At 39.8% G+C, this 19,462-nt stretch overlaps 1 protein-coding gene across 4 annotated transcripts in view; it reads left to right on the top strand.

Annotated features, from left to right (window-relative positions):
* The window catches only part of PLXNB2 (plexin B2), a 250,109-nt gene that overhangs the window by 126,989 nt on the left and 103,658 nt on the right, over nucleotides 1–19,462 (top strand). For all 4 annotated transcript variants that reach the window (XM_079305134.1, XM_079305133.1, XM_079305136.1 and 1 more), the window contains one exon: nucleotides 8,235–8,301. In XM_079305134.1, the coding sequence (XP_079161260.1) occupies nucleotides 8,300–8,301 (2 nt within the window). In that variant the 5' untranslated portion in view covers nucleotides 8,235–8,299. The remainder of the gene's footprint in view (nucleotides 1–8,234; nucleotides 8,302–19,462) is intronic.

Genomic DNA, 19,462 nt, shown 5'->3' on the forward strand with positions numbered 1-19,462 from the left:
TTCCTAAGGCATTTGCACCTCACTGTGACTGAGGAGGGAGGGAGAGGGAAGGAGGAGGGAGGTTTGTGCCAGAGCAATCATATCTTTTATCTCAAGAACTATTTTCAGTAAGGTATGCTGATCTTATTTTCCATCCTCCCACGCTTTGGATAAGAGTTTCAGGAAAACTTTATTTTTCCTTTGCTGGGTGTGAATCTGATACAGATTTCAATACCAGGGGACTACTAACTTTTTGGATAGACTAGCAGTTTGACTCACTGCAGAAGGAATCAATATGTCAATTCAAATAGGAAACTGATTTGTTGTGAATTGTCAGAAAAATCTTTACTTTCTAGTAAAGGAAGTGCTAATGTTGCAGATTTAGCCACTCTGTGTGGAGGGAAATTGCCTTGTCAAATGCAGTTAGCCCATGGATGAAGAGGTTTTTAGTGCTGTAATACTACAAACAAGTGGGTTTGGGGTGGCAGAACTTTATAACCTAGGGAGCAGGGCATGGGGTGAAAACTGGGTGAGAGCAAATGCTTCCAGATGGACACAGCATTGCCCTGCAGAGGCCCTGGGCTGATGAGCACTGCTCACAGGCAGCACAGGCTGCAGCACAGCACAGCACTGGCAGCCCCGGCTGCAGGAAACTCCTGGCTGCCTGTCCACCTGCTGCACTTGGTCTGTATGAGCCCTGCTGCCCTCCCAATGAGCAGGATCCCTCCTGTCAGCAGCAGCACTGGATGCTGTGCTAAGGGTGAAGCTGGGCTGTCCAGGTATCACTGCCACCCTGTACCAGGACATGAGCCCCAAGACAGGGCACAGGGCACTTCCCTGCCTTCTGCGGAGCCACTTTCGGTGCCTTTAATTACATCTGCAGTTTGGATGGCTTTGCTTGGCCATTAAAATCCATTTCACAACGAGTAGTATTGAAATGAGCAATTTGTGGCAGCTGTGGATTTTCTCCAGACCTACAGGAAGAATAAATTAGTTACTGAAAACTTGACAGTTTGTCCTGAGTGCTTAACTCCTTCCTCTCTGGAAGCTTGACTTACAGAAGGAAGTGACTTTAAAAGGAAATGGTATACCCAATGTTTTTGTATTCCTCCACCCCCTTTTTACGGTAGGTCTGTAATTGCAAAACCAGCCAGAAGTGATTTGTTTGAAGAGGAAGTGTGGGAACTTCCTTTATAAATATTGCCTTTCCCTTCGTGTGCATCCAAACGCGGTTTGCTCTGCTGGCGGAAAAAAAAAAAAAAAAAAAAAAGTGCTTGGACTGAACAAATGCTTATTCCCGTAGCTCATGTCCCATATAAGCATGAAAGAGAGAAGATTTAAGAGGGGGGCGAAAACAAAACAAAACAAAAGAAAAACACAAGGAAGTTAAAAAGCAGCACTGTCAGGTGTGTGTGTCCTCTGCTGGGGAGCACCGGGCAAGTTAAGGTCCCGTGGAGGGGGGGATGGAAATCAGCGTTTGCAGGGCTGGTGATTACAGAACCTGCTGTGACCTGCTCTGGAGATAGGACAGTGCCTGCCCGAGACAGCTTCTATCGCTGCTTGGAATGGTTTCTTTTTTAAAACAGTGTCAACATATGTATCTTTCCTAGCTAGAAACCAGCACAGGCGGCCAGCAGCCCCGGCTCGCTAACATAAATCAGTGCAGATGATGGGAATCGAGGCAGGGGGTCCAGTTCCCAGCTCTGAAGGATTCCAGATTATGAAGACAGGTTACAGAGAAAGCCAGGGAGAGTGGAGGGAACCAGGCTGATTCTCTGAGAGGCGCTGAAAATGAGAAGAGCCCTTCTGTCTGATTTGAAAGAGGGAAGTGTTCTTATATTGCTTGTAATTAGGCTGAGATTCACTTTGTTCACTGGATTTGATGGACAAATGAGACATTCCTGGTGTTATAACTTTGGATTGCTGAGATGCTTTCTGATCTGTTCAGCAAGAGGCACAGCCAGGCCACTGTTGTATTAATGAGAAGGTTGTGATTTTTATACATTACTCAGTGGGGAAGATGAAATTTCACTCAAGCTTCCAACCAGGTTTTGTAGTGGTTCCTTTTTACACTTTTAGAAACAAACAAAAGAATGAAATTTGCAGTGCAATGGGAAAAATCAGTCACTACCAAAGAAAACACTGGAAGCTTGACTGATGCATCCAGCTGGTCTCAGGTGAGCCTTGCCTGGCTCACCATGCCAGTAGTCCTTATATCCTTTCATACCCCACTTCAGAGGAATGGCTTCAATTTGGGATGACAAAGGAGTGAACTTTGGGTGATTTTTAATTTTTAAATAAATTTATTTTTAAAATTCTCATCTCTCCACTTCTCCATGTACTTTCTTTTCTGTTCAATGTCATACAAATGCATTTAAAGCCCTGCAGTGCTCAGGATAAGCTTTTTATTCTTTTATTCCTTGCCTCTTGTTTTCTTCACCATTATTTGCTGCTCTCTGCTTATGTCTTTTACTCTCTTATCCATACCTCTTTCCCCATTTAACTCCCATCTTTGCTCCTTTTTACCTTCCTACATTTCACATTTTTCCTCTCCTTTTTCACACTCACACATCATGCCTGCTCCGTTTCCCAATAAGGCAGGCTGCATTCTGTAATTCAAGGAGTAAACCTTCAAATTCTTGTGTGAATACTGAGTACATGATGAAAGAGACTGCAGGACTGGTGCCTAGCTTGGCAGATATATGGGAAAAGGTAGTGAAGCCAATTTTAAAGTAGTCTTATTTACTTTGATGGTTTGTATCACTTTGGTTGACTATTAAAATGTGTGTTTCTAAGATGAGGTGAGCACCAATGGCATTGTATAAATAAAGAATTCCAAGAACTTAGTATAAAATACTTTATAGAGGCAATATATTACTTCCAGTTGAGAGAAATGAAGTGGCACTTTAAAATCAGTTTTACTAGCACCCTGTGTTTAAAAAACCCTTCTTTTTCTTTTTGTTTAACCTTCTGTGCAAGCCTGGGCATGTTTGAGGCTACTCGGATCCAATTTCACGTAGTATCCTATTTCAGATCCAGGCGAGAGCAGATTGATTGAAAGTCAGTGCTGTCAGAAGTAAAACTGCCTGTGGAATGCCTTCAGTGACATGAAGATGAAAGGGAGAATGTGATATAAAAGATACTGATTTTCTTTGTCGAGGTGTGAGGCTCTGGAGCAGTGCTCTTGGATGTTGCACCTTTTGCCTTGATTGAACAGTAATGGTTGTAGAACAATTTTGGTGAATTTTTGTGCTCTTCAGTTTGTAGTTAACAATTGTGTTGTGAAGAGGGGGTGGTTGGTGTTTCTGGGGATGTTTTAAGCAAAAGTAGCAGCTGTAGAATATTTCATGGCAAGCACAGAGCTACCTGTAAGTCTGCATAACACCAGAATAACACAGGATTCCTGATAATTCTTGTCAGTGAAATGCTTATTGGTATGTTGAAATTATTGGGCTACTTCAGTACTTTGAAAACTGCTGGCAAACGTGAACTAGTCTAACTGCTCTTTGTTTATATTGGTTTTTAGGGTCAGCACAAACACAGATGGCAGTGTGCTTTGTTTTCCCATATGTTTCTTTGCCTCTTCTCTTCCCTGTCCCACAGAGGCCAAAGGATCAAAGAAAAAGGGGACTATATGGGAATTGAGAACAGAGGGAAACAGAAACAGTTTTAGGACTTTGAAGGAGTAGGAAAGTGAAGGGGAAACTGAACTTGTGATCTTTGATTAGTTTTGAATTCTAGGTGTCATGGTTTAGAAATTAAATAGCCCAGATAAGTGCCTCCCCCACACCCCCAAGACTCTTCCCAAATCAACCACTCCCTTGCTCACCCTGTTTTCTTCCCCCTTCCCACTCCAGGGGTGGAGTTGAGAATTGGAGACATAAAAAGGGGAAAATTACAGGAGGAGATAAGAAACAATTTACTGGAAACAGCAATGAGATATGAAAATGAACAGTTAGAGCAAAAATATTAATAGCAAAAGTATACAAAAAGAAGGTGATTCATATGGAAATAAATGCTCACCAACTAACAAGAGGTGGTGCAACCCTGAGAAAATCAACAATGGCCAATCTGCCACTCTTTTGTGTGACCTGAAACCACACTTCTCTTCCTGGAATAAGAGTCCTTTACTTCCAACACCCCTCCCTACCACTTCCCACCCACACCAGTGGTTATGTGGATGGTATACAATAGCAACCTGGACATATCCACACAGCTCCATGCTCTGCCCCTCACAGCTATTGCAAAAAAAATATCTCTGTCCTGGATGAAACCAGAGCACAAATTTAAAATTTGACTGTGCCAGAATTATGTTGAATTCCTGGAAAACTGAGACTAAACATTATTCTGCTGTGTAATGCTCTTCTGTCTCCTGTGCCCTGTGCTAGCTAGATGATGCTCACTGCATGGGGAGCATCTTGCATTGCTGGGAGACCACCAGGATGCACAAATAGCTCCCTTGTATGGAGGTGGTGTGTCATAGTGGCTGGCCTTGCCTCCATTTGCTGTCAAAAAAAAGGAAGAGGCTTCAGAAAATAGAAGTTGTTGTCCTCACATTCTGAAAAGGTGCTGTCTAGAGCTAGCCAAGAGACTGATGGTAAGCCAAGCAGTGGAGAAAGGAAGTCAACAATAAAACTCAGGAGCTCATGTGCTAGAAGTGGAATCTGGTGTCTGTGGTCAAGGAGGTGGAGAGGGCAGAATAGAGATGACCAATTGTCATGTAAGCTAGAGAATCAAAGGTGAGGGAAGACAATGCATTAGCTGGATATTGTGTGATAGTGAGTTAATTACAGATGTAAATACACTGCAATATTTAGAGTATTAGGTTGACATCTGATACTATTCAGAAGTTTTTAATATTAAATTCTATATCCTGTTTCCATATGAGCATGGTCTCAGTGTCGTAATGTTGCATTCCCAACACTGAAATATGAAGATCCATTCTCAAACTTAAGCTCAAAAAGCAGTATGCAGTTTTACATGTGCTCCATCCTATCAAGGGCATTGTGCTTGTTAGCTCAGCAGCCAGAGAAAAGTTCCATGGGCATGTAAAGGTCTATATGAACAGTATTTGCTCCATATGTTACATACAGCTGAAGGCTCAGGGGAATAAAGTTTGTGTCTGGGAACCGGATAGCACAACTTTCGATCCCTGACCCAGAGCTTGCCCTTTTTCACAAACAAACAAAATCCTTTTTCAAAGAAGAGTGGCTTATGATCTGTTTTTAGCTCTAGAAGCAAACATTAAAAAAAAAAAAAACCAAAACCACCCTAAAGAAAAAAGAGCTCAATATGTTCTTACTCGTACTTACAGCAGCATCAGCTTTAGGCACGGCAGAACAAGTGTCACACTTTGTTCTTTGCTGCTTTCAGAAGCCATTATCTCCCTGGCAGTTGCAGTGCCAGGGCAGCATGTTACCTACTTGAAAAATTTTGCAGTTGGACACAAGCAATCAGCCTGAGTTTGTTATCTGTTTGAAATGATGGCATCTGAGACCTTGACCCTGAATACAGAGGTTCAGTTGCCTCATGAGGGAGATGGCCCTTGCAGGATGGGGAGGTTGTTCACATTTGTCCTGTTTCTACTGGGCCATTTACAATACAAGGTACTCTTTGTCCTTTCCCTCCTAAAGGTGTATTTCAATTTGAAAGGCAGAAATTGTATCATGTGAAAGGTGGGAGGAATTAAGCTAATTCAGATTGAGACAGGATAAGTGCTAAAAGTAGTCTAATCTCTTGCTATACTCTGCAGTATGGAGGGGAGAGGAAGACCTCTCCAAAAAGCAGTTCAGGGAAGATTGATTCCTAATCCACAAGACAATTAATGGCAGGACTCTTTCTGTCAAACCAGTGGAGAGAGAAGAAACAGGAAGGTTAGCCTTCTTAGACTGAAGTTAGTTTATGTGACCATCCCCCTCCCCACTTGCTCTGTTGGGATCATGGTTTCTGTCATCTTTAAAGAACAATTTCTCTGTGCTGTCCAAGTACTTTTTGCTTCAGGTCAGTCTGCAAGTGACTCCAGCTGTTAGAGCACCTGTGCTAGCAATATGTGTTGAAGTTCCTTTAGTTCAAGCAGTCCATTTTGACTGGCCAGCTGGACAAATTCATACCATGAAAGACCAGATCCAGTGTAAGATACTGAAAAAGAGCTGTTGTGTGTGAGCAGGAGGTAGAAGGAAGAAACAAAACCAAACAAACCAAAGAAGCCTTGTGGCAGATGGTACCACCTGTGTCCATCCAAAGCAGAGTGCCATTTGAGTGGAGAAACCTGGAAAATCTGATGACTCAGTCTGAATACATAGGGAGACAGTGAGTGAGATTTCTGGCTGTGTCCCAAGCCTCTTATGAGAAAGGCTTCCAATTTTATAACGCAGAAAATTGAATACAACTTGGTAGCATCATTCTCTGGCACAGCTGAACTACAGACTGAAATGCCTGGTGTATGCATGTGAGAACTGCCACATAAGTGGGGAGATGACTTTGTGCCAGGTCCTGGGTTATGGCTGAACCAGTTTTCTCAATAAATACATTTCTGATATTTTTAGCAAAGAATATAGCTTTATTAATACCTTTATTGTTGGGGGTATAGCTGGCTGGACATAACAGTTAGGGTTGGCAGCATTTGATTACTTTTTCAGGTTCAGCCAAATACTAATTTCCATGCACTTCAGTTCTGGCATCTGCAAAGCTGGGAGGTGAACCAACTCTGCAAGACATGCCTAAATTACTGTTCAGCAATGCTTGCAAAAATTCTCGTAAAGAAAGAGAAAACATGGATATATAAAGCAAACTTCTCAGCAGGATCAAGTCTTGTTTCCTTGCTGACTGCGTCCACCTCCTTCCTTCTTGGCTGTCAACAGGATGATAATGGTTCACATTCCTTTGTTCTTCCTTTTACTTCCTTTTACTTCTGAATTTTGTTTTCCTTTACATATTTAAGTTGCACCAGATCTGTTTTTCCTGTTATTGGCAAGACATAGAAAGAAATCTGCCCCTTACCTTGGTCCTACTGTCTAATTTTTTTGTCTGTTTGTCTCTTGGCTTGGCTGCTTTATTTACACTTCCCTTCTACACCCTTCCTCAGTCCAATCCTACATTCTCCAGTTAGCCTGTATCCTGCAGATGTGGTCTAAATATCTCACCCAGCTTTTCTCCTATATACCTCATCTCACAATTTTGCTGAGCAGGTATGTTCATCCTGTATCCAGTGAGGGTTGTTACCTCATACAGCTTTTTGCTACAAAGAAATGTATATACATAGTCTTAAAGAACATCTTCACGAAGCAACTAGATATAGGCTATGAACACAGGAAAACTAATCCCATGGAATATTAGCAAAAAAAATTTGATTGAGGACTGGGCAGCCTCAAGAAATATGAATGGAAAATAAAAGTCCTGCTAACATTTGTGTCTTATTTCGCTGAAAACTTGTGTTATGTGAGTCTCAAAGTCATGTTGAGTTGAGACGAGATGGCTTTAGAGAAAGGTGGTAGATTTTGCCAAGTGTTTGGGCTCTCTTACCTGGGAACTGCCACATGGTGGTCTTCAAGTATATATGTTGGCTTATGCTGCTTGTTTGATTGTGCACTGCATGCTTTGCTAAAAGCAGCTGAGAAATAACTATGTGAGGAATAGGTCAAGGCATACGACACTCACTATGTCTATTGCCTGGGATATTTTTATGGCAGTTGTCATCTTTGTATTTATGTTGAACAATCTACATTAACCCTTTTTATCACTTTTCAGCATATACAGTGCTGTTAAAAAATATCTGATGGTATTTTATCCTCCCCTAAAGGGACACACATTGCTTCTCTTCCATTCTGAAATGTTTGGTCAGGGGAGGTGCCAAGTACTGAGACTGGTCAGAGCACGTTCAAGCTCTGGCTAGAGGAGCTCCAAATCATACAGTAACCCATCTGTAATGCTAGGCATTCTTTTTTGTAATGCATCAGTTAAGCTCTCAGTTCTTCAGTAATTAGTTGTACATCTGTGAGCAACTGTCCAGCTGATTTATTATGCAAGCAGCTATTGAAATACAGAACATTGCCCCATTTAGCTTCAGGATGGAAAATTATGGTGTGATAAAATTGTGTTTAAAATGTAATAAAACTGACTGTATATAAACAAATTACAAGTTTACATTACACTATAGATGATTTTAAATCAATATTTTAAAGTTCATAAATTTAATGTGATTGAACATAGCTTAATGCATATGAATATATTTTTAATTGTTGCCTTCTTTTATTTAGTAAGAAGATTAAACTGTCCTGGAAAATAACTTGATTATAGTGAAGAAGACTTAGTGAAAAAGTGAATGTAAGTATTTCACAACATGTGTCAATTATTTATATTTGCAACCCATTGACATTGGTGATATTATAAATTGGCAGCCACTTTTATTATTATGAGAATGCAGGATCTGATCATATGTGTGTATGTGGTATGGAATATCTATTATGTGGGTCTATACGCTAATATACTTAAATGCTTTTAATGGAGCCACATGGTATTAGTCACTTGCATGCTTAAGAACTTATTTGCAGGAAAAATGATAACATGAAATTGCCACTAAGTGCCCTTAAAAAGATAGAAAAAGCCACTACTCCCATAGGAATACCCACAGTGATTCTTAAATTCAGTAATGCAGACATATTTTCCATTTCCAGAGGAATTTAGTCTAACTTGGAATAATGCAGCCTGTATATAGTATTTTTCGTATACTTGCCCCAAAGATGTGAGATTATAGTAGAAAAAGATTGCACTGTGGATTGGCAATTCAATTTAGAGTGAAATACAGCAGCTGCAAGTTCCAGGCTAAGTGCATCATTGCTCACTTGAGGTCACTTTTTCAAACCTGGAGTCAATAGTTCTCTAACAATAAGAGCTTTGGTTCATTTTCTAGAACCTCTTGAAACTGTTAGCTTGCTGGTGAATACACCATTATTTTCCTTAAAGCAATTGCCTTCCTTATCTGTATTTCATAATAATGTGAACCCCCTGTGTGCCTGCACATGTGTATTTGTATGTATATATTTGTGTATGAGGCAAATCTGTGTCTCTGCAAGTCATTCCCCAGGAGATTTTGAGTGGCTCTGATGTTCAGGGCAGCAATAGTCATGAACTTCCAGCTACCACAGATTCATTCCAGTGTTTTTTCATATAACATTTTTCCCACGGTCTCACCTTCCTTTTCCCAGAGCCTGACAGATGAGTTTGGAAGCAGTCAACTAAGCCCTTCCAAATGCTGAATTAAGTATAGAATTAATGAACTTAGAAGTTAAAGAGGACAGTGATTATGTCTTAAATGTCTAACAAGCTGGGACAGTTGTAATTCTAGCCTTTCAGGTTTTATAAACTTGTCTTCAATAATTACTGGCTGACCAATAGTACTGAAAACTGCAGGAAGTGCATATAGCATTGCAAAGTGCTGTCTGGTTTATATGGAGTTGTCTGGTGATATAGGATTGCTTGAAATGAAGATCTCAGATTTGACAACATTGCATGTTAAGTTAAAGATTTAAAAATTAGGCTGTGCATTGATTCTTTCCTTTACTAGTATCTGGCCCAGTTTGAAATGTAAGTAGGATTACAAAGTATAAAATCAAGTCTTCTAAAACCTTCTGATGTGTGTTGAACAATGCAGTTTGAAGTGATTTACTAGGACCAGTCACTTTAGTTGCTTCAAGATTCTAAAAATACATTTCAAATAACCCTGTCCAGGCCAGTGACACTTCTTGAACTATGTGTGTGTGCCAAGTTTGTACTTGTAAAAGTTTTTTGTCAGTTGCTTTTACATTTTTCTCACCACTCGATCTTCAACTGATACTTCTGGGAAACTTGGGAAGGGTTATCTTTAGTTCCCATTTTTTCTGAAATAAGCAGAATAGTGTTGGTTTCCTCTTTCTAGTTTTTAAAGGCCTGTTTATCAGGAGAGCAGCATTTGAGAGCCAGTTGAACTATAAGAGACACCTGCCCAGTTGAAATGTAATTTCATCTATATATGTGGTAACAACCAAAAGACATGAAATAGAGCAGTATTTTTCAGAAAGTTGAGGAGTATAATATTGGCAATGTGATTATTAGCTGATCTGGCAGAGAAATAAACACATCCTGCTGAAGAGATGGATGCTAGCATTTTGTCCTTCATGTAAAAATACATAATATCTCTAGTATATGTTATTTTTCTGATATTTTGATTTTGTGCCAATGTAGTCTGAGCTCCTGAATGTAAACCTTCTTTTTGATCTGGCTCTTTCAGGTATCTGACATTAAAATTTATCCTTCTAAACATCAATAATTTTCAAAAATTAATTGGTCTCACATTGGCTGGGAGTTTTGCAGTAAAACCAAATTAACAAGTTTTTGTGGAGAGGGAAAATACCTTTTCATATGCAGTTTTAGTTTTGTATCTCAAACGTGGCTATGGAGATATTCTCATATACAAAGGCAGCAGAGATGAAGAGAGGGATCAGAAGACCCCATGGGAACCAAGAGGAGCAGTGGCTTTACCTGCAGCCACTGACAAACTGGAGGCAGGGCTCTGAATCTGTGAAATCCAGCATCTGCTCTTATAATCATCCATTTTGATGTGTTACACATCTAGAAATACTTATTAAAAGTGCTGGTTTAGTCAAAATTGAAAACTAAATTTGATGCTTGAGCTTGAATACATCGTAATGGTTTGGCAGAATAACTGGTAGAATTTTGGCTTTGGTTTACCCATAAAGCCAGAAGGTGGAATAAACTTGCTCTTCCTTATTCTCTTCCAAAGAAATTCTGGACTGACCTTTCAAAGAGATGAAAGACAAAGCTGGAGCACTGGATAAACCTAGTGAAAGGTTGACTTGCTGTGTTTTTTTTTACCTCACAAAAAAGTGAAAAGAAATGGAGAGAGTGAGGGTTTTGTTCCACTCAAAAATACAACTAGGAAAAACATAAAATGGACTGTTGGAGGTGATGAAAAGCCAATTGTGTTGAATTATGCTGGTGATACATCAAAATAATCTTGAGGCAATGACTGCAAGGAGGAGGAAGGGGAGTGTGTGTCTTAGGGAATCAGGAGCAGGCACCAAGTAGAGCACAGGCAAGAGAGTGCACAGGATGAGGGAAAGAACACTCAGCCTGATTAGATACCAAAATTAGGTTCTCGCTGCACATTTCGTAATCTGCGATCCCAGGGACTAGTTCTTAATGTAACACTGAGTGTTTTTTCACTGCTCTCAGCAGTATTTATGTGAAATGTGTGCACTGGCTTCATAAATAGCCTGATTCAAACACCCTTGGGAAGGGTGAGTACCACATCATGTCATGTGCTGTCACTAAGCTCTGCTAGCTGGTAGGCAGGCTCTTGGTGGAAGGTCTATAGAGACATTTTTTAGACTTCTATGACTATAAAATATTTTCTCAAAATCACTGTCCATCTCAAAATGTCCACCTTAGCTTCAGGACCCAGCTAGCTATTGTAAAATTTATTCTTGTTTATAAGAGCTTGGCTCCTGTGTTGCGAATGCTATAAATAATTCTTAGCAACATTTGTATGAGGTAAGTAAAGCATAGGGGCACACTTGATATTAAGGAGAAAAAGAAATATTTGGGAGTTGCTAATTTATTTAGTGTCTATGCTGTGCATGAAATGAGGCATGGAAACAGGAAGAAGTCTCCCATTATAGAAACTATCGTGAAGGAGTCACTTAAGGAACTTTAATTCTAGTATCAATCAATCAGAAATAAGTCCCAGAATCACCTCTAAGACACATCTTTAGATCCATAAGACTTATGTCACCAAAACAGGTAAAAATTGTTCTGTGTCTTCTGCATGTCTTGAGCAATGGGCAAGGATGGGACTTTGCAAAATGTTCCCACAGAATTTCTGCCACTGTCACACTGAGACCCTAAAGAGCATGCAAGAGCACTACACATGGGTTGCAACTGTCTTCATGTATGTGATTTCTGGCATCGCTTCCAGTACCTTCGTCCTTTTTTTCTTTCTCTCTGTTTTGGTCTTTCCTGTGTTGCCTGGCTAACTTTTAGGAGAATACTTCAGCTCCAGGAGAGATGACATCTCTGCACTACCAGCATGAGTAGCCTGTGACACCAGGTCAGGCTGTAACCACCAGCAGTAACAACCACAGGAAAGCCCTGCATAATGATTTCTCCAGGGTGTGGAGAGCAACTTATTTGGAGACTTATTTCTGTTGTTGTTTTCTCACATGCTATCAAACACAATCTTTTATTTCCCTCTAATTTGAGTTTATATTCACTAGGTCATGTAAAGGCCAAATGTCATGCCTTTGCTGCTAGATCTTTGCAGTGAGAGTGCCCATGGTGAAAGTCCTGCCCTCATCCTGCCCTCATGGAGCAGAGTCACAAGGAGAGAGTGGCTCCACAGGCTCTCCATTTTTCCCTAACAGAAGCCTACATGGTGACCCACCTAACAGAAGCATTGTGCAGCTTTGTACATATTTCACATCTCTAGTTGCAGATGAACTGTAATATAGTTTTGCCCATATGTTGGCACCTTTCCTTCTATAGAGAAATGAGGCCATGCTTTACCAGTAGTTGCATAGTTAATATTTGAAACATGTTGTGAACTTCTCATACTTCACTTTGACATTTGTCTTGTAAAAAAACCTTGTAGGTTATTTATAAAAATGTGGTTTATTGGAGGGTATGAGTGACCTTTCTCCCTAATTGGGTGACACTTGACCAAGTCTACAGGTTTGGCTAGAAGACCCACAGGAGAAAAGATTCTTGCAGCAAAACACAGCTATTTATTTAGAGGTTTTCATTCATCCTCCTTGAAACACAGACCTGACTGTCAGTCTTCCTTTCTCATGTTTCTCTGAAATGATCTCTTGGGGAATATGTAGAAAAACAAACAGTAGATTCTTTTCCATTTTAGGAGAGGGATGGAGACAAATTCAACTTCAAAATACTTGGTTTTTTAAATGCAAAATGGCCCTTCTTTAATTAATACTTGGCAAAGCATTTTAAAGATCAAAGTGTCAATATTAGCTAATTCTCATGACACACCTGTCAGGTAAGTAAAAATTATATCCATTTATAGCCCAGGAAGCTAAATACTGTTTAACATCAGCATTTTCACAGTTTCTACCTAGTTAATTTACTGAAATAAGTAGTCTAATTCTCAAAGGTTCTTCATATTCTTAGTTGTCCTAAATTATGCTTAGTACTCCAGAGTACTCTCTCTTTTGAAACTGAGTGCAAGTATTTTGGTGCAGAAACGTGGGTATGTATGGCAGATGAACCTGAGGCATCCAAACTTAAAATACTTTTTCCAAACTTAAGCAGCCCTAAAAAGCCTAGAGCTGGAACCTACATGTTGTCATTTCCCAGGATGGGTTCAGGCCCCTGCATTGCTCAGCTCTCACACCTTAAGGCAGAAATGTTTCTCAGTGGAACTCAAAAAAGTTTGAGGTATAGATAGTCTTGGGAGAATCAGTCTTCAAAGATTTTTATTTTTTTTTCAGGAGATGTGTGTAGAATGAGTTTTTAGAGGGAGAGGGTGCTTGAAGTGGAAAGAAAAATGGTGTGTGATAGAAATTAATTGTTCTACCTCCTGCTGTTGCGTCCATTAGAGATGCAGGTTATCTTGTTATTTCTGTCATGGCCCTCCTTTTGTTACAGCATCAGCAGAGTCCTATAATTGGGCTGGAGGACAAATTTTTTGCTGCTCTATTGAGCAATGACTGAAAGGGAGAAGTGATTTTGAACGAGTGCTGTCTCCCGTTCAGTGTGCAGTGCAACTTGTTTCCAAATGGTGTTTTAGTTGGAGTGGTGGTGATTGTCAAGTGCCTTGCTTTGTCTGTGCAAACAGTTTTTGTAACCTGTTTGCTCGGTTTGGTGTGGCAGTGCCCAGATCTGAATACAGCACAGAACTTAGGGATGGCGTCACTCCATCCCAGTCTGTTCTCCCTCTTGCAGGAGCAGGTGGGAATGCACAAAACCCTAACCAAAGGCCATCCATGAGTTGGCACTTAAAGGCTAGGCTACAAAAAGGGGTCTCAAGGGATTGAACAGCCTGGAGCAGGCATGCATGGCTGAATTAGGAGTTGGAATTGTTTGGCTTTCAAATTCAGAGAACTTGTTTGCTGTCTTGGCCCTGCTCAAAGTGAGTAAATGCTGCTGCTAATAACAAAGCCCAATAGAGGTGGAGTGAAGGATTAAAAACACCAAATGATGACTCATCCTCCCCTCCCCCCCTTCCCCAGTTTCAGTCCCCACTAAACCACTTTACCTCACCAAAGCCCTGGTGGCATTTTTCTTATAAATAATCATGTGTTTGAAATGTTAAAATGCGTAGGCAGAGATTAAAAGGATATGTGATGCTACAGCATTAAAATGGTGCAAACCTCTGCAAGAGAATTATGAAGGAAAATTAATTTTGGCAAGGGCTGCTACATCCTGGGGAGATCAAGAGAAGACAAAAAGTCTAGCAAAGCCAAGTAGAAAAGTTGGGTGCAGTAAAACAGAGCTTCACAACAGTTCTTTGTCATAATAGAGCCAAATCTGAAGTTTGGGGGGGGGATGCAGAGAGGAGATTCATTGAAAAATTTCTGTTGAAAGTACCAGCCTAAACTGTTGTCCTTTTCTTACTGTAAAGGTTGGTAATTATAACTGCATGTTTATCACCACACTGTAACAGGCTTCTCCCTTCTCTCAGTGTGCAATGGGAATGGGAGGTAATGTAACTCCCTCAAATCAATGTGTCAGCCAATGGTATTTTACAGAATAAGAAGGCTGAGTTGCCCATTTGGGTTATTATTCTATATTCTCAAAGAAGTGAGAATATTGGCATCAAGTTTCTTGTTGTGTCTGGCAACAAAAATTGGGAATTGTCCCTGCTTAGAAAAGGAAATGCATTACAGACTTAGAGGGAACTGTTGCAAATTTGTTTTCAGCATTGACTTTAGCATTGATTGTGCAGCTTTAATATAATTTTTAGTGTCATTCTCAGATGCTACATTGGCTTTGTCTCCATAAACCTTTGATTCCTGGACAAGGTAAACCCTTTTATGGGACTGCTGAATTTGAGTAGGTGAAATCAGCTTCCTCACCTCACTTCTTAATTTCAGGTGAGTGAACAATACCAGTGTGAACAATACCAGTGTGAACAGGCACAGATAAGGGCAGTCTGCAGATAAAGAAATCCTGCTGCTCTTGTCTTCTTGCTGATGATATTGCTGTTGTTTGCTTGTCTGTACAGGGGAAGCCTCTTAATGCAGTTACTAATAAACAAACAGTGTTTAGAAGGCTCCATTCATTTCATGTCTGATTAATTTTTGAGAAGCTCTCTGAACCAGGGAGCAGGGCCTTGGGGAGAGCTCCTTGGGGGAGGCAGGTAGTGCCCCTCCTTCACCTCAGCTGCCTTCTGCCTTACCTGCTGGAGCAGCAGGGGCTTTTCACTCTTCCACCTGGCTTATAGACCAGGGCTTCTTTGAAATCTTCATGCTGCTGGTCCCCCTGGGTTTGGTGCCAGGGCAGCCTGGCTGCAGGTGTGTTACAGGTCTCTTCATAGGGTGGGATTCTTCTCCATTCCTGCAGTGCATCCTCTCGCTTTGTCATAGCAATGATGTTGTTGAAGCAGTTATCTGTCACTTTGCTAAATGAAAATTATTTGGTTAATGCACTTTTTTGTACAGAATACACCATCTCCACTGCTCTTGACCTCTGCTATTACTTTTGGTCTAGCAAATATGAAAAAAAATGCCCTGTGAACTCATTATGTTACTTTTTTAATGCTAAATTTTTAATTTATATGAAATCTGTTTATAAGCCTATCTTATGTTCTTGTTCTATTTTTCTCCCTCCTTTAAAGCATTTAAACATATTATTTGACCCCTCATAATAATCTTTAACTAATGTTATATTTAATATTATATTTAATTAAGGGATTTAACAAGGATGAAACTAACAATTAAAAACCAAGACTACTTGTTTGCCTAATAATTTTTTGGGCTAAATTCAAGGCAAGACTCAACCATATTTGTTTCAATTCATGTAGTGAAAAAGACATTGTATTTAAAAATAACCATTCCTTTGGACAGCTAGGCAATATTCTGGTGTACTGTTACTGCAGCACTCAATTTGATCAAACTGATGTGACAATGTCATGAAATAATCTCAAGATGTAAAAATATCTACACTTAGGTAGGAAATTTCTCATTGTCAGTCAGTAAGCCAATGACTTTGTAAACAAAAGTCTTGTTTATCTTTGCTGGTTTTCCTTAAAATTGCATGGCTTTAATTTGTTACTAGTTAACTGAATCATATCAAATTACAATTCCTGGGAACTTACCACTTTGGCACATTGCAACTCTTGTTTATACACAGTTTCCTTAAAAATGGGTCTGGAAATTTCCAGACAATGAATGGACCTAACATGGTTTTTAAGAGGCATCTTTCTTTCTTTCTTTCTTTCTTTCTTTCTTTCTTTCTTTCTTTCTTTCTTTCTTTCTTTCTTTCTTTCTTTCTTCTTCTTATCTTCTTTCTTCTTTCTTTCTCTCTTTCTCTCTTTCTCTCTTTCTCTCTTTCTCTCTTTCTCTCTTTCTCTCTTTCTCTCTTTCTCTCTTTCTCTCTTTCTCTCTTTCTCTCTTTCTCTCTTTCTCTCTTTCTCTCTTTCTCTCTTTCTCTCTTTCTCTCTTTCTCTCTTTCTCTCTTTCTCTCTTTCTCTCTTTCTCTCTTTCTCTCTTTCTCTCTTTCTCTCTTTCTCTCTTTCTCTCTCTCTCTCTCTTTCTCTCTCTCTTTCTCTCTCTCTTTCATCAGTTTGCTCCCCAAAATCATAGGCCACTGACCATTTGTCTCTTCAGGGAACTGAGAGAAGTAAAAAGGGTCACAATACCATTTCCATTTTAACAAGCAGAAACATAAACTACAACTGGTATCAGGGGTGGTGAGCAGATTCATCAAGTCCTCCTGCACTTCTCACAGCCAACATCTTTAGAAAACATGAGCTATATTATTCTTTACAGAAGACTCTGGGAAAGTTTGGTCCCAGGTCTGCAGTGGCATAGGTTGCCAGTGCATCAGAAATATTCAGAAACTGAATGACTGTAGAAAACTCTTCTTGGCTGCAAAGCCAAGAGATCCTGTTCTAAGGCTGGGATGGTTCTAGGAAAGAAGTGTGGTCAATTGAGCTGATCCATTGCATTGCCAGACTTTCATACCCTTGTGTGAATCAGGCCATCCATCCATATGTGAATTCTTTAGCTGATTGCCTTGAAAGGTGCATTAGCTAGAACTTGTTTATAGAGGTCCAATCTTCAGGATATAGATTTTATCTGGGGTGTAAATATTTGTGGTGTTACTCTGACATTGCTTTGTAGGATGTGTATGCTTCCTGCTTGAGCTGCCCCACATGGGAATGTTCTACCTGTTTGCATGATTACAGATTTTGCCTAAAGGAGCATTATGCAAAGAAGTTATCTTTCCTGAGGGAGGTATATGTGAGCAAAACTTTTACAGCTCAGGGACAAGCTATGCTGAGAGAAATTGTTCTTTGAAAATGTGCCTTTGAAGTATATATAGGACCAGAAGGAAAAGAACAACTAAATGATGTAGATGGGGAACGGAAACAAAGGAAAAAAACCTATATAAAGGAAAATGTTCCAAATATATCTATTTTGCACAACTTGAGAAAAACTGAATGTGCTAACATTATTGTAAATAAATTAGGTACCCTGAAAATAGTAATCTTATACAAACCCAGGTGTTTATTTCTCATAAAAGAAGAATGAACAGAGATGACATTTTCTCCCAGCAAGTCTGTCTGTTGTCTTTGACAAGGTGACAGGGAGAGTTTTTTTTCTTCAGTTGCAGTAAACCTGCTGAAGATTTCTACTTAAATTGTGTCAGAATGTGTTTATACACACACCCACTTTCTTAGGTACCAGTCCACCCTGGTACTTTCATCTGTGCTATGAGTATGGCTGCTACCAAAACTCAGGCCTAAGCAGGAGCTGAAAAACAAACTGACCAGAAGTTGAAAAATTAGTTGTTCGTGCTCCACGAGTGTCTTCTCATCATCTTTTGCATGCCACTAGCTGCCCAAAGCAGAGATTTACCTTTCAGAGTAAGGAATTGCTTAGTGGTGACATAAATTCCCTAGTGATGGACTGGGTATCAACTGCTCTGCTCAGATGTTAGGCAAAGTATAACATTCACCCAAGATCTTTCTTTGAAATGAATGGCAGGACAACCTGTGGAGAGAGGGGCAAGCAGCTTACTTTCATATTCACTAGATAAACTGAAACTGACCTTGTGGGAAAGTAGAGAAAAAAGAAGGTTTCCCAAGTGAGATGTTTGGCATCTTCCTTATGCATCTGTTGAGCAGCTGACAGGAGCCTGCCCTGTGACTGCAATTGCTGACTAGCAGGGGAGAGGAAAGCAAGTGTGGGGTGAGGAGGGAGCACATTCAGTGTTTTTGCAACATATGATTTTGAAGCAAGAATCTCCACAGTGATGTTTCTTGTCTTGCTCTGCCAACTCCTTTACTGAAGTTGAACTGCATTTATCATCTTTGCCAATAATCTTCTAATACATCTAACATTCTTGGGCAAGGTAAATATTTGACAGCTCCAGTATGCTTAATTTGTCCCATGCTTTAAAGATTTGCAGTATCCTTGTAAAATATTGTCATACAAATAGTGGGTGGTAGAGTGCATGCTGTTACAGTAAGTAAAGTGAGCATTTTAAGTAAATTCCCTTAGCGTATGCACATTACAGCATAAAACTACATTTTCTGGAGTGTTGTAATTCCATTCACCAGCCCTGGAAAAGGCATAAGCATCTAAAAGATGGAAATTAGTACAAATTGATCTCATAAGAGCAAATTTTATTTAAATTCTTGTCTGTCAGCGAGTGATCTTGATGATTTTGTTCACAACAAGTTTGCTTTCATTATGGGGTAAAATATGCAGTATAATATCTAAATAAAGAGTATGTTAAGCTGTTAAATGCTGGTTCCACAAGTAATCTGAGATTTTCTAGCTTTTGCTTTAATTTGAAGTCTGCTTGTCAGTCTTCATCTTTATTCATGGTAAATAAAACCTTCCCTGAAGGGATCAAGGTAAGAGCCATGGTATTATATCTACTGCAATCAGTGATTTTGTAGGGATCTTGTTAAAGTTCAAGTTCTTTTCCTGCAATTGAGCAGAAATACCAATGTATGCCAGAAATAAATGCTTGATCTATTGTTAAAAGGGATCAAGAAAGCTTAAAGTACAGGGGAGCTGCTCAAGGCAAGTACCAGCACCCTTTGGATGAGGAGCTAAAGATAAAATGATAAATACCAAAGACTGTAGCTGGGTCTTTCCCTCAGCCCTTACTCCAGTCAACAGTTGTTGGACCTGTAGTTATTAAACCCAGGTTATAGCCTGGGAAAGCACAGAAAATTCACTGGATAGCAAAGAAAAATTAGGGACCCAAGGGCTACAAGGAGGAGAGAAACATATATTGA

The sequence above is a fragment of the Erithacus rubecula genome (assembly GCF_903797595.1).
Source record: "Erithacus rubecula genome assembly, chromosome: 4".
Lineage (NCBI taxonomy): Eukaryota > Metazoa > Chordata > Aves > Passeriformes > Muscicapidae > Erithacus > Erithacus rubecula.